The following is a 19533-nucleotide window of genomic DNA, read 5'->3' as shown; positions in this document are numbered from 1 at the left end:
TGTCTGTGTGGTTGTGTACCTACATGTGTCAGTGTGATTTGGCCTATGTGCACTTGTGTGTGATTGTGAGTGTGATACGAGTGTCCGCCTGAGTAAATGGCTAGGCTCACCCAGGTCACTTTTACGAGCATTTGTGCGATGTACATTTGAATCTGGGTGCACTGTGCTTAACCCTCTCTGTATCTAAGAGGCACGTATCTACCATGACATGGCCTTTTCCCAGGTGGGGAAAGTAAAGCCCAGAAAGCAGAATGATCTTACTCAAGGTTACAGTGGGCCAAGTGCAGAGCAGGGACCAGCCCTGGGATCCAGGCCTCCTGGTTCCCAGGACAGGCCCCTCCCTGCCCACCCAGGAACACATCTTCCCACATAGACATTCTGGGTAATTGTGTGTATTGTGCTCTACCTCATGTATCGGCTCTAAATGACTTATGGGATTGCGTCTGATCACCGGCCTGTATGTCCCCAAGTGCCTGGGGCCTGAGTGTCCCTGGACCCTCCCACTTTCTGGGCCCTTCTTGCCTTTACTTTTATTTTTTTTTAACATTTATTTATTTTTGAGACAGAGAGAGACAGAGCATGAACGGGGGAGGGTCAGAGAGAGAGGGAGACACAGAATCCAAAACAGGCTCCAGGCTCTGAGCTGTCAGCACAGAGCCCGATGTGGGGCTTGAACTCACGGACCGCGAGATCATGACCTGAGCTGAAGTCGGACGCTTAACCGACTGAGCCACCCAGGCGCCCCTTGCCTTTAATATCCAACTAAAATAGTTCGAACCCTCCCCTTCATGGTGGAAGGTTCTCTCATTTTTCTAGTCACCTTCCTCCTCCTGCAGCCAGTGGCCTCTCTCCTTCCCAAAGCTCCCTGCCCTGGAGCTGGTGTGAGTGTTGGAGTTCTCTGATGCTCCGTGGTGTCAGAGGGTGACGTCAGTATACACAGCAGGAAACCCAAACTGAGGTTCAGGCCTTGCCACCTTGGGAAGTCCATCATTCCTCTTGGCCACATGCTCCTGGGGGACAAATGCTTTCAGCCAAATGCTCCCCTCTCTCTGGACCTTCACCTTCTTGCCTTGCGTTTTAGAGCCAGACATGCCTGTTTAGGGCCTCATCCAAGGAGATTTCTCTCCAAGAGACACTCTGTTTTCCAGGAAACCACTGTAATTCCAGCCATGTTGTTTACCGAAGTGAAATTCGCATGACATAAACGAACCATTTCAAAGTGTACAATTCAGGACACCCAGCACATTCACCATGTTGTGCAACCACCACCTCTATCTAGTTCCAGAACATTTCCATCGCCCCAAGGGGACCTTGGACCCATCAGCGGTCCTCCCCATTCCTCCCCCCTCTGCTCCTGGTAACCACTAATGTTTCTGTCTATATGGATTTGCCTGGATATTACAGGGACTCTTTCATGACTGGCTTCTTTCACTTAGGTTCATGCACATGAATATGCATTAGAACTTCATCCCTTTTTTGGGGGGGCGCCTGGGTGGCGCAGTCGGTTAAGCGTCCGACTTCAGCCAGGTCATGATCTCGCAGTCCGGGAGTTCGAGCCCCGCGTCAGGCTCTGGGCTGATGGCTCAGAGCCTGGAGCCTGTTTCCGATTCTGTGTCTCCCTCTCTCTCTGCCCCTCCCCCGTTCATGCTCTGTCTCTCTCTGTCCGAAAAATAAATAAACGTTGAAAAAAAAAAAAAAGAACTTCATCCCTTTTTATGGCTGAATAATATTTCATTGTATGGGTGGACCACATTTTGTTTATCCATTCATGTATTAATGGACATTTGGGTTGTTTCTACCTCTTAACTATTGTTAACTGATGCCGCTGTGAACTTAGTGTACCAGTATTTGTTCGAATACCTGTTTTCAATTCTTTTGGGTCTATACCTAGGCGTGGAATTGCTGGGTCACATGGTAACGCTTGTTCAACTTTTTAAAAAATGTGTATTTATTTTTGAGAGAGAGAGAGACTGAGACAGAGAACAAGTGGGGGAGGGGCAAAGAGAGAGGGAGACGCAGAATCCGAAGCAGGCTCCAGTCTCTGAGCCGTCAGCACAGAGCCCGATGTGGGGCTCGAACTCACAGACAGCGAGATCATGACCTGAGCCCAAGTCAGACACTTAACCGACTGAGCCACCCAGGCGCCCCTCAACTTTTTGATTGTTTAACTTTTTGAAGAATCATCAAACTTTTCCACAGTAGCTGCGCCATTTTGCATTCCCACCAGCAGCTTACAGGGTCCCAATTTCTAGAAATATGGCCATCCTACTGGGTGCATTGAGCTGGCTTTCATATTACTTGCTTCCCCCCTCCCCTTGTGATACATGATCATTTTTTGCCTTTTGTGCAATGCATTCATGATGCAGAAACTCTGATCGTGTGTCTGTGGCGATGTGTCTATGGCTGGCCCGGGTTGTGTGCTTTTCACTATCAGCATGTTTGACTTCATGTCGGTGCAGTTGTGTGTCTTTGACTGGGTGTGCCTGGGGGGGGGGGGCATTTGGTAGCTGGGCAATTGTGTGACTAACTACAAACTGGGGCAGGGACAGGTGGCGTGAATACGTAAGGTTGCAGATTTTATATGATGCTGGGCATGATCGTGTCTGTGTCTGATGTTTAGCTGTGTGCGTTGCTACATCATTGTGTGTTTGTGAACGATTATGTGCGGGGGGGGGTGTTTTATGCTTTTGTGTCTGGAGGCTACATCTGTGTTTCGTGGGGGTCGTGTAACTGAATCTTCTATAGCTCTGTGAGAACATATCCAAGGATATCTGTGTGTCCGTTCGGTTGTGGCAAAATCACGTCAATGCGATTGTGTGTTGTAGCGGTGTGTGAGTGCGTCAGCACCCGTCCGCGTGATTACGAATTCTGTGTCTAAGAGATTGTGTGACTACAACGTTGTGTAGCCAGTGTGGTGTATAGGTGTGGTTTGTGCCTGGGAATTGTGTGTCCGTGCGACGCGCGCGCACACACACACACACACACACACTTACACATGCCACGGGACTAGACGGTCCGTGTGACGGAAGAACCAGGAATTTGTGTCACTGTGGAACTGCACATTGTGTGTGCATATGATTGTCAGCTGCGTGTCTGTGACGCGTGTCTGTATCATCCACCCAGCCTCCCAGGATGCAACACCGGAGGTCCCTGGTGCACAACCTTGGATTCCTCCCCCATGTGGGGCAGGAACCAAACGTCAGCCAGGCCCAGAGCAGGGGGGTGGCTGTGAGGGCCTCCTGTAGTTCAGCTACTTGAGTGTCCCGTTTCACGCAGGAGGGGAGGTCATCTCCCCTGCCCCATCGCATCAGAGCAATGGTGCCTGCGGTGGCCCCGGCCTTCACACACCCTACTCCGTGCGGCACTACGGTGGGGGCGGGGGAGGGCACGGTAGACAGTGGCAGCTGTTTGTCAGGGGGTCCTCCTCCTGGCACCGGGCTCGACCCTGGAAACTCACAATCCAGGCAATTTCAAACCAACCTAACCTGAAGCCCCAGCCCCCAACCCTCCTGCCCATCGGGAACAGAGTTTGGCTCTTCTGGGCCCCCACCTGATAACAGCGTCCAACATCTGGGCCGTCTGATAATGCTCCGCTTGGCAAGGACTTCGTGCCAAATCCCGCCATCAGCAAGGTTACTGCTGTTTAGTGGGGAGGGGGAGAGCTACAAGGCCGTGGTCAGGGGAAAGGGGGTCTTGAAGCCCCTTCCCAGGATCCCCATTCTGTCTGTTATCGCCTCCTACAGGAAGGTAACTAAGAACAGACGCCCAAGTCTCTCTTTTTGTGGGGACTCGGTGCCTCACTTTACCCGACACCTGAACCCTCAACCTCAGAACCCCCAGCCCCTGAACACCTGACTTGGCTTTGGATACGGGGTCAGTCCTTAAGGCCCAGCCCCTAAGGAGGCTGAGATGAGGTCTGTTCCCCAGAAACGGTGACCCCCCGCCTTGCCTGCCTCTTATCAGGGACTGTAGCCAATCAGCTGAGGGCAGAGAAGAGCCCTCCAAGGGGCCATTGGTGTCTCAGAGCCCACGAGGCCACGGAGGGAGAGGAGGCCTGAGGCCCAGGGTGGGCACCAGCCGGCCATGGCCGCAGCTGAGACCGCCTTGCCCTCCATCAGCACGCTGACCACCCTGGGCCCCTTCCCGGACACACAGGAAGACTTTCTCAAGGTGGGGCCAGGCGGGGTGTAGGTGGGCTGGCTGGGTCCTGGGCTGTGGCTAGAGCTTGTGGGGGGGGGGGGGTCTAGTCTGCATCTTGCTCTGAATCTTACCCAAGGCTGGGGGTCCTCAGTCCAGGCCAAGGGTCTGAACCTTGTCTAAGAACCTATGTCCGTCATATAAAACTGAGGCTTGTAGGGGCACCTGAATGGTTCAGTCGGTAGAGCATGCAACTCTTGATCTCAGGTGGGTTCAAGCCCCACATTGGGTGTAGAGCTTACTTAAGATACAAAAACCCTGAGGCTTGGAGCTGAAAACTGCAGGGGTCCACAGTGAGCCCCCTCCAGATATTGGGGGGGGCAGCAAATGCATATAGGGAACATCCAAGTATTAATCTTGGGAATTAATTCTTGGGGGGGGGGGGACAGGGAAGGAGAGGGAGAGTGGGGAGGGTGGAACCCAGGCAAGGCCCCCCCTCCACCCCCAGCCTTCCATTCTTGTCTCTTCCACCCCTTCCCCCAAGCCTGAGTGTGGCTCCAGATAATGTCGGTCTTATCTTGGGTCTCCAGCCCCATCGACCTCTGTCCCTGGACTTGGGGGGGGGGGGGGGGGGCGCTAGAGCGAGTCTGCCCTGTAAGGGAGGGGGACAGACTGACATGACAGACAAGCAAACGAGACCCCTTTCCAGAGCCTCTGGCCAGTCTACCCCCACTAGGGCGTCAGGCCCCGTCCATCTCTGGGCAGGGTACCCTAGTGTCCACCGAGCCTCACGCTACCGGCTCCCCTCCCCAGTGGTGGCGCTCTGAGGAGGTGCAGGACTTGGGTCCGGGTCCCCCTGATCCCACCGGGCTGCCCCTCCACGTGAGGCCGGAGTCGCAGGACGCGCCCAGGGAGGACGAAGACGACGAGAGGGACTCGGCTACCTCCTGGGATCTGGATCTCCTTCTCACCAATTTCCCGTGCCCGGAGCCGGGCGGCGCGCCCCAAACCTGCGCTTTGGCGCCGGGCGAGTGCTCCGCGGCTCAATTCCCGCTGCAGCCCCCGCAACTGCCGCCGCAGCCGCAGCCGCCGCCGCCGCCGCCGCCACCCGAGACTCTTGGCTCGTATGTGGGCGGCTCGGGGCTGGTGGCTGGGTTCTTGGGTCCCGAGGAGCACCCGGGCTGGGCACGCCCGGCCCCCAGAGCCCCGGGCCCCGACGCCTTCGTGGGCTCCTCCCTGGGCCCGGTTCCCGAGCCCAAGGCACTGTCGCTGCAGCCGGTGTATCCGGGGCCAGGCGCGAGCTCCTCCGGCAGCTACTTCTCGAGGACCGGGCTTTCGGTGCCCACGGCGCCAGGCGCCCCCTACGGGCTGCTGTCCGGGTACCCAGCGCTGTACCCGGTCCCGCAGTACCAAGGGCACTTCCAGCTCTTCCGCGGGCTCCCAGCGCCTGCTCCCGGCCCCACCGCACCCCCCTCTTTCCTGAGTTGTCTGGGACCCGGGACGGCGGGTGCGGGACTCCGGGGGACCGCAGGAGACCCAGGGGGGATCGCGGAGGCCGCGCCATCCAAACGCAGCCGGCGATCGTGGGCGCGCAAGAGGCAGGCGGCGCACACATGCACTCACCCGGGCTGTGGCAAGAGTTACACCAAGAGCTCACACCTGAAGGCTCATCTGCGCACGCACACAGGTGAGGGAGCGGGCGCGGGGCTGGAGGATGAGCCTCGGGAGCAAAGAATGGCTTGGGGAGCTAGAAAACCCGAGCAAGTGGCAGGGCAGAGGAAGCTGGGACCTCAGCAGCCGGACAGGCAGCGGTGCGGGAGGCGGGCGGGGGCACAGAGACAACCAGGGAAACCTGAGGACCGTTTCAAGGAAATGATGACAGGTAAGACCTGGGCAGAGGACCGGCTAAGACGCAGAAAACCTGCCTAGAGGAGGGACTGCGGGGAGGTGACAAGCTTGGAATGCCAGCGGCGAGGTCAAAGACATCGGGTTCAGGTCTGGGGCAAGCGAAGAACAGAGTTAGGAGCCGGGACTGTGAAAGGCCGGTTGCTCGGCACGAAGGCGGAGCCAGACCGTGGGGGCGTGGCTGGCACTCAGGGGCCGAGGCAGGGCCAGATTCAGCTTTCGGTGCCTAGACGCAGAGGCCGACCCAGGAGGATAGAGACAATAGCTGGGAAAGAGGAGGGTAGGCACAGGAGGAGAAGCCAGGTCCAAGGATCCTAAAACGGGGGCGGGCCTGTGGAATAGAGGCTGCGGGGAGGAGAAAGGGAGTGGCCTCGGTTTAAGAGTCCGCGCAGAGGGTAGGGCCAACTGTACATTCCTGGGCGGGAACTCAGGGAGAGGAACCAGGAGGAGCCTAGGGAGAGAATAACCCTCCTGCACAGGGCCTGGATTTCAAGACTCAAGGGCCAAGGCCAGGGGTAGAACTGGGCCAACAGCTGGAAGGTCCCCTGGCACAAGGTGGGGCTGGAACATAGGGAGCAGGGCCAAAGGACGAAGGCGAGGATGGCTTTAGGACTCAGGGGCATGGTAACATGACGCAGGAAACGAGGCCAGAGAGGTAGGGGACACGACTTGGGTCCAGGAAGCGAAAATGGGTTTGGCGCCAACTGCAGGTACAGAGGAAGGGTCGGGGTCACAGAGGCTGGACCTGGGTGCAGAATCAGGGCCGTCCCCTGGGAGTGAGAAGGGCCCTCCCCTGAGAGGGAGAGCCTCCTTACATCTTGCGCCCTAGGCGCCTCACTTGCCTCACCCTAGTACCGGGCCAAGGCTGAGCAAAGGAGCGCGGCCAAACGCAGAGGCAGACCGGGGGGCGGGGGGGGGGGGGGGGGGGGTGCGCAGTAGTGCTCACGGCTTCCTCGCCCCAACCCCCCAGGAGAGAAGCCCTACGCCTGCACGTGGGACGGCTGTGGCTGGAGGTTCGCGCGCTCAGACGAACTGACCCGCCACTACCGGAAGCACACCGGACAGCGCCCCTTCCGGTGCCAGCTCTGCCCGCGCGCTTTTTCGCGCTCAGACCACCTGGCCTTGCACATGAAGCGTCATCTTTGAGCCCTGCCCCAACACTTGGACCTTCCTGGGGATTGGGGATGGGACAAGAGCAGATCCACGCAGGGTGGTTTTCCCTCGGATGGACCCTCTCCCGGATTCGCAGTCCCACAGATCCACCCAAAGATCAAGGACTGGCCCATAGACAGACCTGTGGGAGCCTCCAGCCAAAACTCCCACACGTCCTCAGCCACAGGGAGCCACACAGAGACATCCAGTGGTCACACAAACACAACGAGACAACCCTCCAAATAAATGGACTCTCAGACACTTCGGACAGAGAGACAGACCCTCAGAGAGCTGGACCCTCAGACCAGTTTACAAGACGCCCTGGGCAGTGGGAGTTGGGGGTTGTGGGGTGAGGCTTCCCAGAGACCCTGGGCCTAGCAGGGGACTTCACATCGCGACTAATGAAGCTCTGCATAGTGCCTGGATCTGCTGTGAATGGTTATGGGTCCTGTACCAATGCCCTTCCCAGATAAAGGTTCAGCGTTGGCCTGACTTTGTGGGTTTTGGGTGCTGGAAGACGGGAGGAAGCTGTATCCTCAGGGGTGACATTGGGGGCCGTACACACCTTCACACCCTCATCTCCTAAACTTCAGCGACCCTTCTTGGCATTGTAGGCATTGCCGCCCCTCACCACCACACCCCAAGATCAGGCTACATCGCCTTTATCTCCTCCCTTGAGCCCCGGTTATATTCACTGGGACCGTCTCCCGCTGTTTAAGAGCCCCTCGGCCCGGTCCCAGAGTCTCAGCACCCTTCACCCAGACATGATCCAATGTAATTCTTTGACTAGCTCAGGGGACCCCGGGAGAACATGTGGAATGAAAAGAGAGAGGATCAGGAGCACAAGCGCCCCTTAAAAGAGCAAAGGTCACAAGAGTTGGACCTCAGATTGTAAAGCAAGAGAGGAAAAAATCCAAATTTGCGGCTAACCCAGGAGCCGGGGAAGGAATGGGGTCCTGGCGGAAGAGTGTGGTTTGAGACTAGCCCGAGGAGAAAGAGACGGAGGCGGGGCCTAGCGGAGGGATGTGAGCCATGATTGGCCGGGAGAAGAGTCGAAGGCGGGACTCGGGAAACCACCTGGCCACCGGGGGCGTGGCCTGAGCCGAGGCAGCAGGGGTAGCGTATCTCGGGTTGAGTGCGCCGGAAGCGGGAAGCGGCCAGGGGCGCCTGAGGGGAGTGACCTTCAGAAAGGAAGCACCGCCCCCGGAGCGCCCCTAATTGACTTTCAAATATCTGCTTCTCACTTGATGGGCGGAGTCTCCATCCTCATGAGGTCCTGGCTGGAGTTCCCAGGCTGTTTGGGGAAGTGAAATTTGCCTAGGGACCGGCCCGGCCCAGCTCGTGACCTGGTGCCCCGCGGTCCCAACGCAGATTCCTCGACCCGAGCAATCGCCATGACCACGCTGACCTCGCTGCTTTTGGCCGCGCTGCTGTGGGTCCCTGTACGGACCCTGACCTGCTACGGGGACTCGGGGCAGCCTGTGGACTGGTACGAGTGCGCAGGCGCCGACCCTCTCCCGGGGTTGGCCTGGGGGTTGCTGCACACCTGGGTGAATGAAGCCTGGAGTTTCCGCTCTTTTCCTCCCTCCATTACTGTCCATTCCTCAACTTCAAGGTTCGTCGTCTACAAGCTGCCAGCCGAGAGCGGGCCCGGGGATGCGGCGCAGAGCGGTCTGCGATACAAGTACATGGATAAGGACTCCGGGGGCTGGCGCGATGGCGCGGGGCCCATCAACAGTTCGGCGGGGGCCGTGGGCCGCAGCCTCCTGCCGCTGTACCGGAACACCAGCCAGGTGAAGGGGCTCCTGGGCTGGACCTGGGATGGGACTCCAGGGCCCGGCCTGGGGGAGAAACTTCACGTTGCCCCATCCATCTCCCCCAGCTCGCCTTCTTGCTATACAACGACCAGCCACCTAACTCCAGTAGGGCTCAGGACTTTTCCAGTCGGGGACACACGAAGGGTGAGGCCCGGATTGGGGCTGGGGAAGAGCTCTGGTTTTCCCATGCATTTTCCCCAACCCCTAACCTAACCCCTAACCCCTGATCTAACCAGAGGGGCGGGGGGTGCTCTGTCGGACTCTGGACCTTTGCTTCCTCATTTTATATTAACATGGTCTTTCTTTTTGACTATGAGAATTGACAGCTGCGGAAAGTGAGCTAGCTCAGCAGTGATCTCCACACTGCCCACACCTTCTCCAGGCCCCCCGAAAACTGAGGCTGTTCCTGGTGGTACATGTGTTTGTTGGGATGCCTTAAACAGTCCTCCTGAACCCTGTCTTCTGGTTCAGGTGTGCTGCTCCTGGACCAAGAAGGGGGCTTCTGGCTGGTCCACAGCGTTCCTCGCTTCCCTCCACCTGCCTTCTCTGCTGCATACAGCTGGCCTCCCAACGCCCAAATCTATGGGCAGACCCTGCTTTGTGTGTCTTTTCCCCTCACCGAATTCTCGAAGATTGGTGAGTGTGGACAGGGAGGCAAAGTGAATCCCTGATTCCCAGGCCAGAATGTGGAATAGTCCCTCATTTCCTCCACCTTTGCCCTCCAGGCAGACAGCTGACCTACACCTACCCCCTAGTGTATGACCACAAGCTAGATGAGGCCTTCGCTCAGCAAGTCCCCAGCCTGGAGAAGGTGGTCAATGGCCAGCATGTTCTCCAAAGCCCCTGGAACAGCAGTGTAACACTCACATCCAAGGCAGGGGACACCTTCCAGAGCTTTGCCAAATTTGGAAAATTTGGAGATGGTGAGTCCGGAGATGGAGGGTTGCCAAACTCTTTCTGCAGAGGGGCTGTCTAGCATGTCCATGGCTGAGGGCAAGTCAGGAATAGGGACTAGGACTCTTTGGGAGCCACAATCAAATGTTGGTAGACAACCAACAGACCTGGTTCACATATTGGTTTCTGGCTATGTGGTGTGTGATTTAACCAGAGCCTCAGTTTAACCCATATGAGAAATGGGGATACTGATAAAGGATTGTTACAAATGAAGCAATGCACATAAAGCATTTGGTAAGGGCTATAACTTTTAATGTTACAATTCCCTGGGTTTCCAGGAATTGACAACTGAGGAAACTGAGCTCAGAGAGGGGAGATTGGCCCTAGCAATGACCCTGACCCTGTCCATGCCCTTTTTCCGTCCTCCACAGACCTGTACTCTGGCTGGTTGGCAGAAGCCCTTGGCAGTAACCTGCAGGTCCAATTCTGGCAAAACTCTCATGGCATCCTACCCTCCAACTGCTCCAGGGCCCAGCATGTACTGGATGTGACTCAGATAGCTTTCCCTGGGCCAGCTGGGCCAACCTTCAGTGCCACAGAAGACCACTCCAAGTGGTGTGTAACCCCAGAGGGGCCCTGGGCCTGTGTGGGTGACATGAATCGGAACATCAGAGAGGAGCACCGGGGTGGGGGCACACTGTGTGCCCGGCTGCCGGCCCTCTGGAAGGCCTTCCGGCCTCTGGTGAAGGCCTGGAAGCCCTGCAGAGAGAACAGCGCCTTCTTTCCAGGAAGCCCAGTAGAGCATGTAAGAGCTAAGGCTCAGGAGCCAGTTGGGACCTGAGTCTGAACCCCAGTTCAATGCCTTCCTAACTGTGTGACCTTAATTATGTGCCTTAACCTTTGACTCAGTCTACTCATCTGCAAAATGAGAGTCACAGTACCTGACTCAGGACTGTTGAGAAATAAAAAGAAATTGGCGGATGGCGCTGTTAACTTTTTTTGTCTTCCAGTGGACGCTGGGACTCCAAGCCACGCTGCAGCCCTTCTCTCCCTGAAGGTTGGGGGGCAGCTGGCACATAAGCGAGACCCGAAGTAGGACCACAAGGACGGGCCCACCCAAGACTCACCTCTCCTCTTTTTGGTAACCAGGCCTGGAATTCCGTCCCTCAAGACGCACACAGGCAAGGGGGCTAAAACCCGATGTCTTGCCCCGCCAGGGGAGGTGGGGTGAGCCCCAGAAAGCTCACACAGCACAGACACACTTTATTTATATGTGTACATATGTATACAGGTGGCTGTACAGAGCAGAGCCAGCGGCCCCCTGGGCTACGGGCCTGGGGGCGTGGGGCAGGGCGCACCTTTTTTGGTCAGGCCTGCTGGGGGTATAGCGTCAGCAGGGCACCGGGAGGTCAGCCCCGCCTCAGGCTTGGTGGCTGGGGCCGAGAGGGAAGCGGTTGGAGCTGGGGCCCCTGCACTGCTGGACCCATGCTTTGTGGAGGCTAGGGAGGGGGCCTGGGGATCTGGGGAGAGTTTGGGGGAGGTGGGCTTGGAGCGAGGCCCGCTCAGCGTGGTCCGCTCCTCCACCACCTCCAGCACCCAGCACTCCCGACCCCGGGGGACCTCGGGTGCCGGAGGTGCCAGGGAGGTGGATTCCTGCAACCCCTTGGAGTCTGCACCAGGAGGCTGGGGCGTCCCGGCCTTGGCCCCGGGACGCACAGGCTCTACGACAATTGGCACCGGGGGTGTGCCCGCCTCACCCGAACTGCTGCGCCTGCCGGTCTCATGTTCCTGCACCGGGCTCAGCGCGGCCTTTGCCACAGCCCTGGCCACCCCACCCGCTCCATCCTCTGTCTGCACGCTCTGGTGCCGTGTGCCGCTGGCATCCCGCTCCAGGGTCCGGCCCCCGGGAGTTGTCGCACGGGGTGGGGTGCAGGCCTCGGCACCCCCGGGGGACTCCTTCTCCTTACTGGACGCCGGCGGCCTCGGGGCGCCCTCGGGCAGCAGCGGGTCCGCGCCCAAGCTCAGGGGCGACTCTTGGCGGCCCAGGCGACGAACGGCGACCTGCCGCGGTGCGCCAGGACCCTCGACGGGGGGCGTCTCGCCGTCAGATTCGGCGAGGCTATGTAGCGCCAGCTCGCCGTGAAAGTCCTTGCGGAAATCCGGGTGGCCGACCTCTAGGCTGTGTTTGCGCAGTGCGCCCTTCTTGTCCGCGCCCAGCGAGGCTCCCAGCTTCTCCGCCGACTGCACGCGTTTGAGGAGAGGCGAGCGCGGGGGCTCTGCACTCTTGGGGCGCGGGCGCACCACCGGCGGCGACGAGTGCAGCTTCGCAGGGAAGCTCTGCGTCGTGTGCGAGCTGCCCACCGTGTGGCCTGGCAGCGGCGGCGGCGACGCCTGTGTCGGGGACGGCGTGTGCGCCAGCGGCGACAGCGGGATGTTGCCAGCCGACTTGCAGCGCGCAGAGCGGTACTGGCGGTGCAATTTCGGCGACAGGCCGTGCAGCGTGCTGGGTCGGATGTGGTGCGACGCCGACGACGCCGGCGAGTTGGGCGTGCTCGAGGCCGGCGAGCTGCTCTGGGAGGAGGCGCCTGCGGACAGGCGAGAGGGGCTGGAGCGCGCGGAGGGCACCGCCAGGGCACAGCCCCGCCACCCTTCGCCGCCTGGCCCGCCGCGCGCAGGCGCAGAGCGTACCTAGGTAGGCGGAGTCGGGCGTGGAGCGGTAGCTGTGGGTAGGCGAGCGTGCAGGCAGCCCGTGCGTGGGCGAGCCCGGGAGGCTGTCGCTGGACGAGAGCGACCGATTCAGCGACGACAGCGAGCGGCTAGTGTGCAGCAGGTTTGACTGCTTTGTGATCTTGCGGAAGAGGGAGCTGCGCTTCTTGCTGGGGGACAAAGAGGGGGCCACCTACCCTTCACCAAATTCCGGGACTCCCGGCTTCTCCCACTTCAGGGCCGCACGACCACCCACCCTTCCTGGCCCCTCCCTCCCCAGCTGCAACCCACCTATCAGAACCAGAAGAACTTCCTGGCCGCTGGTCCCATTAGGCTCCTCCCGCCTCAGGCTCCACCCATTCCTTCCTGGACGCTCCCACCCCAAGCTAGGAAAACGCTCCTGAAGACCAACTTTAAAAAAAACAACAAACAAAAAAACCCCAACTTTTTTCTGGCCCGCCCACCTCTCTAGCTCCTCTGTCTCCAGCTACAGTCCACCTAACAGGGCTGGGAGAAATTCTCCTGACCCAATTTTGTTCAGCTCCTCACTCGAATCCCCCCTCAACGACGCGTCCAGGACAAACTCACTGATCAAAACACGACATTCTCCCGGCCCCGCCCACCTCTCCTAGCTCCTCCTACCTAGAAAGGAAGAAATTACCTCCCTCGGCCCAGTCTTGCCTAGCGTGCTCATTTCACCTAGAAATCCCTTCTTCCAGCCCTCCCAGCCGTCTAAATATATCCAACAGGTCAGGCCCATCCCCTAGACGGTCTCCTCTTTAGTTGACAAGTGCTGGCGCTGCCCACCTGCCAAGACGCCCCCACAAGGTTTTCTTCCCAACCTAGAAACCTGGCACAGCTTCCTTCCCTGGCTTCTGCCACTTGCCCAGCTCTTCTTTCTCTGTCCTCTTGTTTTTGCCGCATGGCCTCGACCGGCCACTTTTCCTGGCCACTTCCCTCCTCAGGTCCCCACCACCTCCCCCACCTTAGCCCCGCCCACTGCACACACACGCACGCACGCACGCACGCACGCGCGCGGGTTTCCTCAGCCCGATGTTTAGAGACCTGCCCACTGCCTTTGGCCCCACTCACCTCTCCTGGCCCTCCTTGGCAGAGGGCCGCTTGTTCCTCCTAGCCATTTTGGCTTTGTAGCTGCTGCGCCGGGCAGGGCCAATGCGAATGGAGGTATTTTCGAAGGGTGTTGTAGTCACTGCTACCTTATTGCCACTCTGGGGGTCAGAAAGGGGGAAGTGCTCTGCTGGAGGCTGCTCAAGCAGCTCCAGTTCCCCAAGATCTCTTCACCCTTCCCCCACCCTCCGGGCAGGGTGCTCCCTCCCTTGCACTCACCTTAAGGATCAGCTCGACGACCTCAGGATGCACCATGCCGTGCACAGGCTCTCCGTTCACGTGGGTGATGAGGTCACCAGCACAAAGCCCTGCTTCCTGGGCTGGGCCCCCCTCTTCCACGTGCTGGGGACAGGACACCCCGTAGGGGTAAGGTCACAGGATTGGTAACAAAGAAAGCTCCCTGAGCTTCTTGCCCCAGACACCTAGCTCTGCGTGCGCAACAATCCTCGTCTACAGTTTGAGCAGTCCCTCATCCCCGGGGTGGGGGGGACTTCTCTCCACCCACCCACCCCTCATCTTGGGACATAGACTCCAAGCACGAGCGCTCACCCAGACAATGTGATGAACACTGTAGACATCTGAGTCACCCATGTAGACGCGAATGGCACGCAGCGTGAAGCCGTACTTCTTGCCAGAGCGTTGGATGGTGATGGGGGAGCGGAGCCCGCTGACAGCCGGTGAGTAGTCCCGGCTGGGTGAGGAGTCCCGTGAGGATGGGTTAGAGGAGAGAGATCGTGGGGACATGGGGCTGGCCAGGGGTGAGCTTCCATGGGGGTCCACTGCAGACACAGAGCCATGGTCAGAGATTGGGGCCGACTCAAGACACATCTCTCCCTGTATCTGCTCCTCCTTCCTCCCAAGTCAAAGTCCCGGGGTTCTCATTGGTCCATCCCAGAGCCAATCATTGTGGACAGGGAAAATACAGTGTTTTCATCAGCCTATCCTGCCACAAATGGAGACAGCCCCTCCCCTGCTATGTGGAACCCAGGGTCACCTGCAGGAATCATGACGGACAAAGCAGTGGCCGAAGCTGACTTGATGACTTTGCCCCCAGTTCGAGAAGGCCTCTTCTCTACTGCGGGGTCTCCTGACAGCTGCTGGTGCCGCGCCCGGCGCAGAACCAGGTCATTGGTGGCCCTAGGGCCTGATGAGTCTCCATCCTTCGAGGGTGGGCAGAGGTCACCTGGGCGTGGGCGGTCAGCTGCAACAGAACAAGTGGGTTAGGGGTCAGTCCAAGGCCACGGACTTCTGCAAGCTGTTCCCTCTGCCTGGAATGCTCTTCCCACTTCTCTCTCTTGTGAGTTTCATGAAAGCAGGTGACATACCCATTTAGCACAGCTCCTGATACACAGAAGTGCTCAAATACATTTGTGGACTGAGAATGGAACACGAGGTGTTCCCCATGTTGATGAGAATCCCAGGCTGGAGTGTGAAGAGTGGGTGAGATCTTGTATAAACAGCACCACGCTCACTGAATGCTCGATACATGGTCACTGGGGAATTGGGGAAGGCGGCGAAGGGGACACTCACTGGCCTCGGGGTCCCCAGCGCTGGGGGTGCCGTCCCCTTGAACCGCCTCTTTGGCGGCTCGCGCATCCAGCGAGCCTGGGGGGTCGGAGCTGGGCCGGGGAGGCCTGCGCATCCGGGCCTCATCCTCGTCCTCTTGAGGGGCGCTGAAGCGGCTGGGCTCTAACAGTGCAGAGAAACGGCGGCGCGCGCCCAGCGGGGGACTGGCCTCCCCTTCTAGGAAGCTGGCCTCAGAAGCCGAGAAACGCTTGCTGCTGGAAGGGGTGGGGGTGGGGGGGTGTCAGAGGAGACACGCCCCTTTGGGCCCCGTCCCCAAACCCATTCCGGTCCCTGCTCACATCTCCGGGGAGCCCCCTCTCCAGGTCTTCTCGCGCAGGGTCAGGCCTCCCAGGCCCTCCCGCTTGCCGGCCGCCTTGTCCTCTGGGCCCTTAGCGCTGGGCTCCCGCTTGCCGGGCCCCGCCGCCGCCACGGGCGTCTTGGGGTCGTGCTGCGACAGTTGCTCCATACTGCTATACACCTGCAAGGGCAGACGCTGGGTGGTGGGAGGCAGGTCCGGCCCCAGGTCCCGCCTTCGCTCTCGGACCAATGCGCTTCCCGCTGCCGGACCCGCCCAAACTACGCTCCACCTGCCCACGGCCGGGCTCCGCCCAGTTCTGGGAAGCACCCCGGCCACCCACAACTCAATTCAGGCCCCGCTCCACGGTTAGGCCCTGACCCGCCCGTGCCCTCAAGAATCTGTTCTTGCCCCACCTTCCTAGGCTTCACACAATTATGTCTACTCTCATCCAGGCGAGGCCTGCACCCCCTTCCGCTCTTTCCCCAGGCGAGATCTTGCCCAGCCTTGCCCCCGCCCCCACTGCGCATCCTCCCAGGCCCCAGGTCCTGACCCCGCCCCACTCAGAACTAGCCCAGCCCCACCGTGGGCTTCCTTTCTACGACTGTCCGGGTTCCCGTTAGATTCCACTGGAGGCCACGGGGCAGTCCCAAGACCCCCATGCTCCCGCCCCCGAAAGCCTTATCGCTCCCGGATCTCTTACCCCCTCAGTGGCTTCCCCGGCTCGAGACCTGGGTCCCCACCACCATTGGCCCCGGCCCCCCGGGTCTCACCCACCCCTAGCCCAGCCTCGGCCCACCTTGCTGAAGCGCGGCGAGCAAGAGGAGAACTGGCGTATTTCCACGGGCTCCTCTTCTGTGGTGTCGTCCTCATCATAGGAATTCACGTGATGATACCTGTCTGAGCGGGCTGAGGATTGGGGGGTGGGCCATAACCGCAGGCAAGGGTCCACTCCTCAGATCAGACACAACCCCCCACCCCGCCGGAACAGGCCTGCAGGCCTCTGCCCCACTCCCCGGTCGGACTCAGGCCCCTCCCCCAAGCTGGGGCCCAGCCCCACTCTCAGAGGCTCCAGAGAAGCCACACCTCCAGATCCCACCTTCAACCCCGGGGCCCTACCTCATTCTGGGTCCTAGCACCCCCCACTGGACCGGCCCCGGAGCAGGCCCAACTTGAGAACTCCTCCCACTCCAGGACCCATCCCTACCCCGGCCTCTTTCCTTACCCTCTTCTCAGGCTGAGCCCCACCTCTATGCCAGGCCAAGCCTCCCAGCAATGCACACCCCCACCACAACCTCAGCCCTCTTGTCTGGGAGGTCCTCTAGTCAGCTGGGGTCCCCGCCCAGGCTCTCTCACCTCACCGGATCCCGCCCCCTGTCCCTGCTCACTGTCGAAGTAGCTGGTGTCATCCTCGGACTCCAGGTGCGGGATGAACTCGGCCTTCTGCCTCAGCAGTCCTGTCCAGTCCAGGTCTCGAAAGAAACTGTGCTGCTTCACCTCAAAGGCACCACCTGGGGAGGGAGCAGGTGGAGTGGGGAGGGGAGGGGGTCCCGGAGGGGCTGAAGGCCAGCCCAGCAGACAGCCCCAGACCGCGGCCCTGGGAGTCCTGCTCTCTGACAGCGGCCCCCCGCCCTCAGTTTCTCTGAAAAGCGGACCCCTCACCTGCCCCAAGCCGGACCAGGGGGTTGGTCTGCAGGAGGCTGGATATCAGGAGCTGGGCATCCGAGGGCAGGGCCTCGTCCCCCTCTGGCCAGAGGATGTCATCTGCAGAAAAGGCGGGCCTGGAGGTCACTTTTTGGAGTCTATGAGGCCTTGGGCTGGCCCATGACCCCACGCCCCCACCTGCCCACCATGGAGGCACGCACCGCTGATGACCTGTCCGAAGAGTTCTTCAGGCGTGTCTCCAAAGAAGGGTACGCAGCCCACCAGGAACTCATAGAGAATGATGCCCATGGCCCACCAGTCCACCGGCTTGCCGTAGCCCTGGCGCAGGATGACCTCGGGTGCGATGTACTCTGGGGTCCCACACACCTGGGGGCAGGCCGTCAGCCTGCGCCCTGGCCGCAGGAGGGGCCTCGAGGGAGAGCCGAGCCTCCCACCAGGCCCTGGGCCCCGCGGTTCTGTCGGGTCACTCCACCCACGGTGACCCCCATACCCGCACACACACCTGTTTGTCCAGGAACTCCCGGGCGTCCTTCTCAATGTGGCCTTCATACAGGTTGGTGGTGAGGCTCATAAGCCCCATCTTGGAGAGGCCAAAATCCGTGAGCTTGATGTGCCCCATAGAGGTGATGAGTAGGCTGCAATGGGTGGGGGCAGGGGAGGGTCTCAGAAATGAGGCCCAAGTCCACTCCTGGCCCTCCCATGCCGCGGCTTCCCGACCAGCAGGGAGGAAGTGATGGGAAGGGCCAAGGCTCACTTGTCAGGCTTGAGGTCGCGGTGAACGATGCCGTAGTTGTGCAAATACTCCAGAGCCAGCACCGTCTCGGCAAAGTACATGCGCGCCATCTCCACAGGCAGCGCCCCGATGTTCTTCAGCAGGGTGGCGCAGTCCCCCCCTGTGGGGGAAGGAGTTGGCCCGTGTGAAGAGCGAGGCACCCTCAGCCTAGAGCTGAGCCCTCAACACGCACCGTAACATCAAGTCCTCACCTCACATGGCTCCCATTTCACAGCTAAGGAGGACTGAGGCTCAGAGAGGGGCCTCCCTCTCCCCGGATCACATGGGGAGTGCCCTCTACCAGGCTTCTCTCCTCCTCTTAGCCATCCTCCAAAGTTAATATGATCAGCTGATTTCACAGGGGAGGGGACTGAGACTCAGAGAGAGGTTGGGTCGTGCAAGGAGTCGATGGTGGAGAATAGATCTGGCCAGTACAAAAGCCTGACTGGTTTTTTTTTTTTTTTCCTAAGATTTTATTTTTAAGTAATTTCTACACCCAACATGGATGGGGCTCGAACTCATGACTCCAAGATCAAAGGTCACATACTTTTCCAACTGAGCCAGCCAGGCACCCCAAGCCTGCCTGCTTGTTGACTGAATCTGGAAGCATATGACTCTTGATCTCCTGGAGTCTGAATCTTGATGGTCTGGGGCCTTAAAATGTAGATTCCTGGCCCCCACCAGATTTACTGTAAACAGCATTCGTATTTTGGTCTCCTAAGATCCGTTCCGCCTTCCTGTTACAAAGGCTGGAGTTTCTTCCAGGCGCAGCAGCCAGACCAGCATGTAACCCAAGTTGCTTCAGTGAGTCAGTCCCCGACTGACTTTCCCTTCTATTTTCACAAAGATTGCTGATCTCATAGGATGTAAACTGGGATCAGCTGGATAGCAACTCTGCTACATCAGAGCCTGTCTAGAGGGAAGACTACACATGGAAGAACAGGGTCAAGAGACGAAGAGATTCCTGATGACATAGTTTGAGCACCCAGATACAGCCATTCCTGAAGGTGGCATGATTTTTTTTTAATCACAAGTCAACAACTTCCTCCCTCCCTTCCTTCCTTCCTTTGTTCCTTCCTTCCTTCCTTCCTTCCTTCCTTTGTTCCTTCCTTCCTTCCTTCCTTCCTTTGTCCCTTCCTTCCTTCCTCCCTTCCTTCGTTCCTTCCTTTGTTCCTTCCTTCCAGCTTGAGCCAGGTTTAGCTGGGTGTCAGAAACTGACAAACCAGACTCCCTGAGGGTGGGGCCCAGGAATCTGCATTTGGCCACAACCTCAGGGAATCCTGACACACACTGATGCTGAGAACCAAGTGGAATGACTTCCAAATGAGCCTTTGGGGCCGGGCCACACTCAGGGGGCGCAGGACTTTAAACTTGTGCGGTCACCCCCATCTTGGTCTCCTTGCCTCTGCCCTCACTGCAGCAGCTGAATGGATGTTTTAAAACATAAATCGGATCACAACCACTCTGTTTAAGACCTCACGGCCAATGTCTGTTGC

At 59.1% G+C, this 19533-nt stretch overlaps 3 protein-coding genes and 1 long non-coding RNA gene across 7 annotated transcripts in view; 3 read left to right on the top strand and 1 right to left on the bottom strand.

Moving 5' to 3' along the window:
* Nucleotides 1-4018: 4018 nt before the first annotated feature.
* Nucleotides 4019-7686, top strand: KLF1 (KLF transcription factor 1). Its single transcript, XM_047835113.1, has 3 exons — nucleotides 4019-4170; nucleotides 4951-5824; nucleotides 7013-7686. The coding sequence occupies exons 1-3, from the start codon at nucleotides 4084-4086 to the stop codon at nucleotides 7186-7188; spliced, it is 1137 nt and encodes a 378-aa protein (XP_047691069.1). The 5' UTR covers nucleotides 4019-4083; the 3' UTR covers nucleotides 7189-7686.
* Nucleotides 7687-8316: 630 nt separating this feature from the next.
* DNASE2 (deoxyribonuclease 2, lysosomal) lies at nucleotides 8317-10886 on the top strand. Its single transcript, XM_047835125.1, is given in 7 exon segments — nucleotides 8317-8683; nucleotides 8810-8987; nucleotides 9077-9155; nucleotides 9483-9647; nucleotides 9737-9934; nucleotides 10337-10683; nucleotides 10686-10886. Coding segments are annotated over 7 exon segments (1098 nt in total). The 5' UTR covers nucleotides 8317-8588; the 3' UTR covers nucleotides 10722-10886.
* A 220-nt stretch (nucleotides 10887-11106) lies between these two features.
* Nucleotides 11107-19533, bottom strand: part of MAST1 (microtubule associated serine/threonine kinase 1) — a 23063-nt gene continuing 14636 nt past the window's right edge. For all 3 annotated transcript variants that reach the window (XM_047835068.1, XM_047835078.1, XM_047835058.1), the window contains 14 exons: nucleotides 18020-18158; nucleotides 17768-17900; nucleotides 17466-17631; nucleotides 17263-17364; nucleotides 16989-17111; nucleotides 16400-16509; nucleotides 15605-15783; nucleotides 15270-15520; nucleotides 14734-14940; nucleotides 14289-14518; nucleotides 13959-14081; nucleotides 13704-13840; nucleotides 12594-12781; nucleotides 11107-12490 (listed from right to left, as the gene is read on the bottom strand). In XM_047835068.1, the coding sequence (XP_047691024.1) occupies nucleotides 11232-12490; nucleotides 12594-12781; nucleotides 13704-13840; nucleotides 13959-14081; nucleotides 14289-14518; nucleotides 14734-14940; nucleotides 15270-15520; nucleotides 15605-15783; nucleotides 16400-16509; nucleotides 16989-17111; nucleotides 17263-17364; nucleotides 17466-17631; nucleotides 17768-17900; nucleotides 18020-18158 (3347 nt within the window). In that variant the 3' untranslated portion in view covers nucleotides 11107-11231. The remainder of the gene's footprint in view (nucleotides 12491-12593; nucleotides 12782-13703; nucleotides 13841-13958; nucleotides 14082-14288; nucleotides 14519-14733; nucleotides 14941-15269; nucleotides 15521-15604; nucleotides 15784-16399; nucleotides 16510-16988; nucleotides 17112-17262; nucleotides 17365-17465; nucleotides 17632-17767; nucleotides 17901-18019; nucleotides 18159-19533) is intronic.
* LOC125152811 (uncharacterized) overlaps nucleotides 14073-19533 on the top strand; it is an 8437-nt gene continuing 2976 nt past the window's right edge. Inside the window, exons 1-2 of one of the 2 annotated variants that reach the window (XR_007147332.1) lie at nucleotides 14073-14416; nucleotides 18885-19044. This is a non-coding gene — a long non-coding RNA (uncharacterized LOC125152811). The remainder of the gene's footprint in view (nucleotides 14417-18884; nucleotides 19045-19533) is intronic. The other variant, XR_007147331.1, reaches the window with a different exon arrangement.

The sequence above is a fragment of the Prionailurus viverrinus genome, chromosome A2 (genome assembly GCF_022837055.1).
Source record: "Prionailurus viverrinus isolate Anna chromosome A2, UM_Priviv_1.0, whole genome shotgun sequence".
Lineage (NCBI taxonomy): Eukaryota > Metazoa > Chordata > Mammalia > Carnivora > Felidae > Prionailurus > Prionailurus viverrinus.
This window is presented reverse-complemented; position numbering and strand designations above follow the sequence as displayed.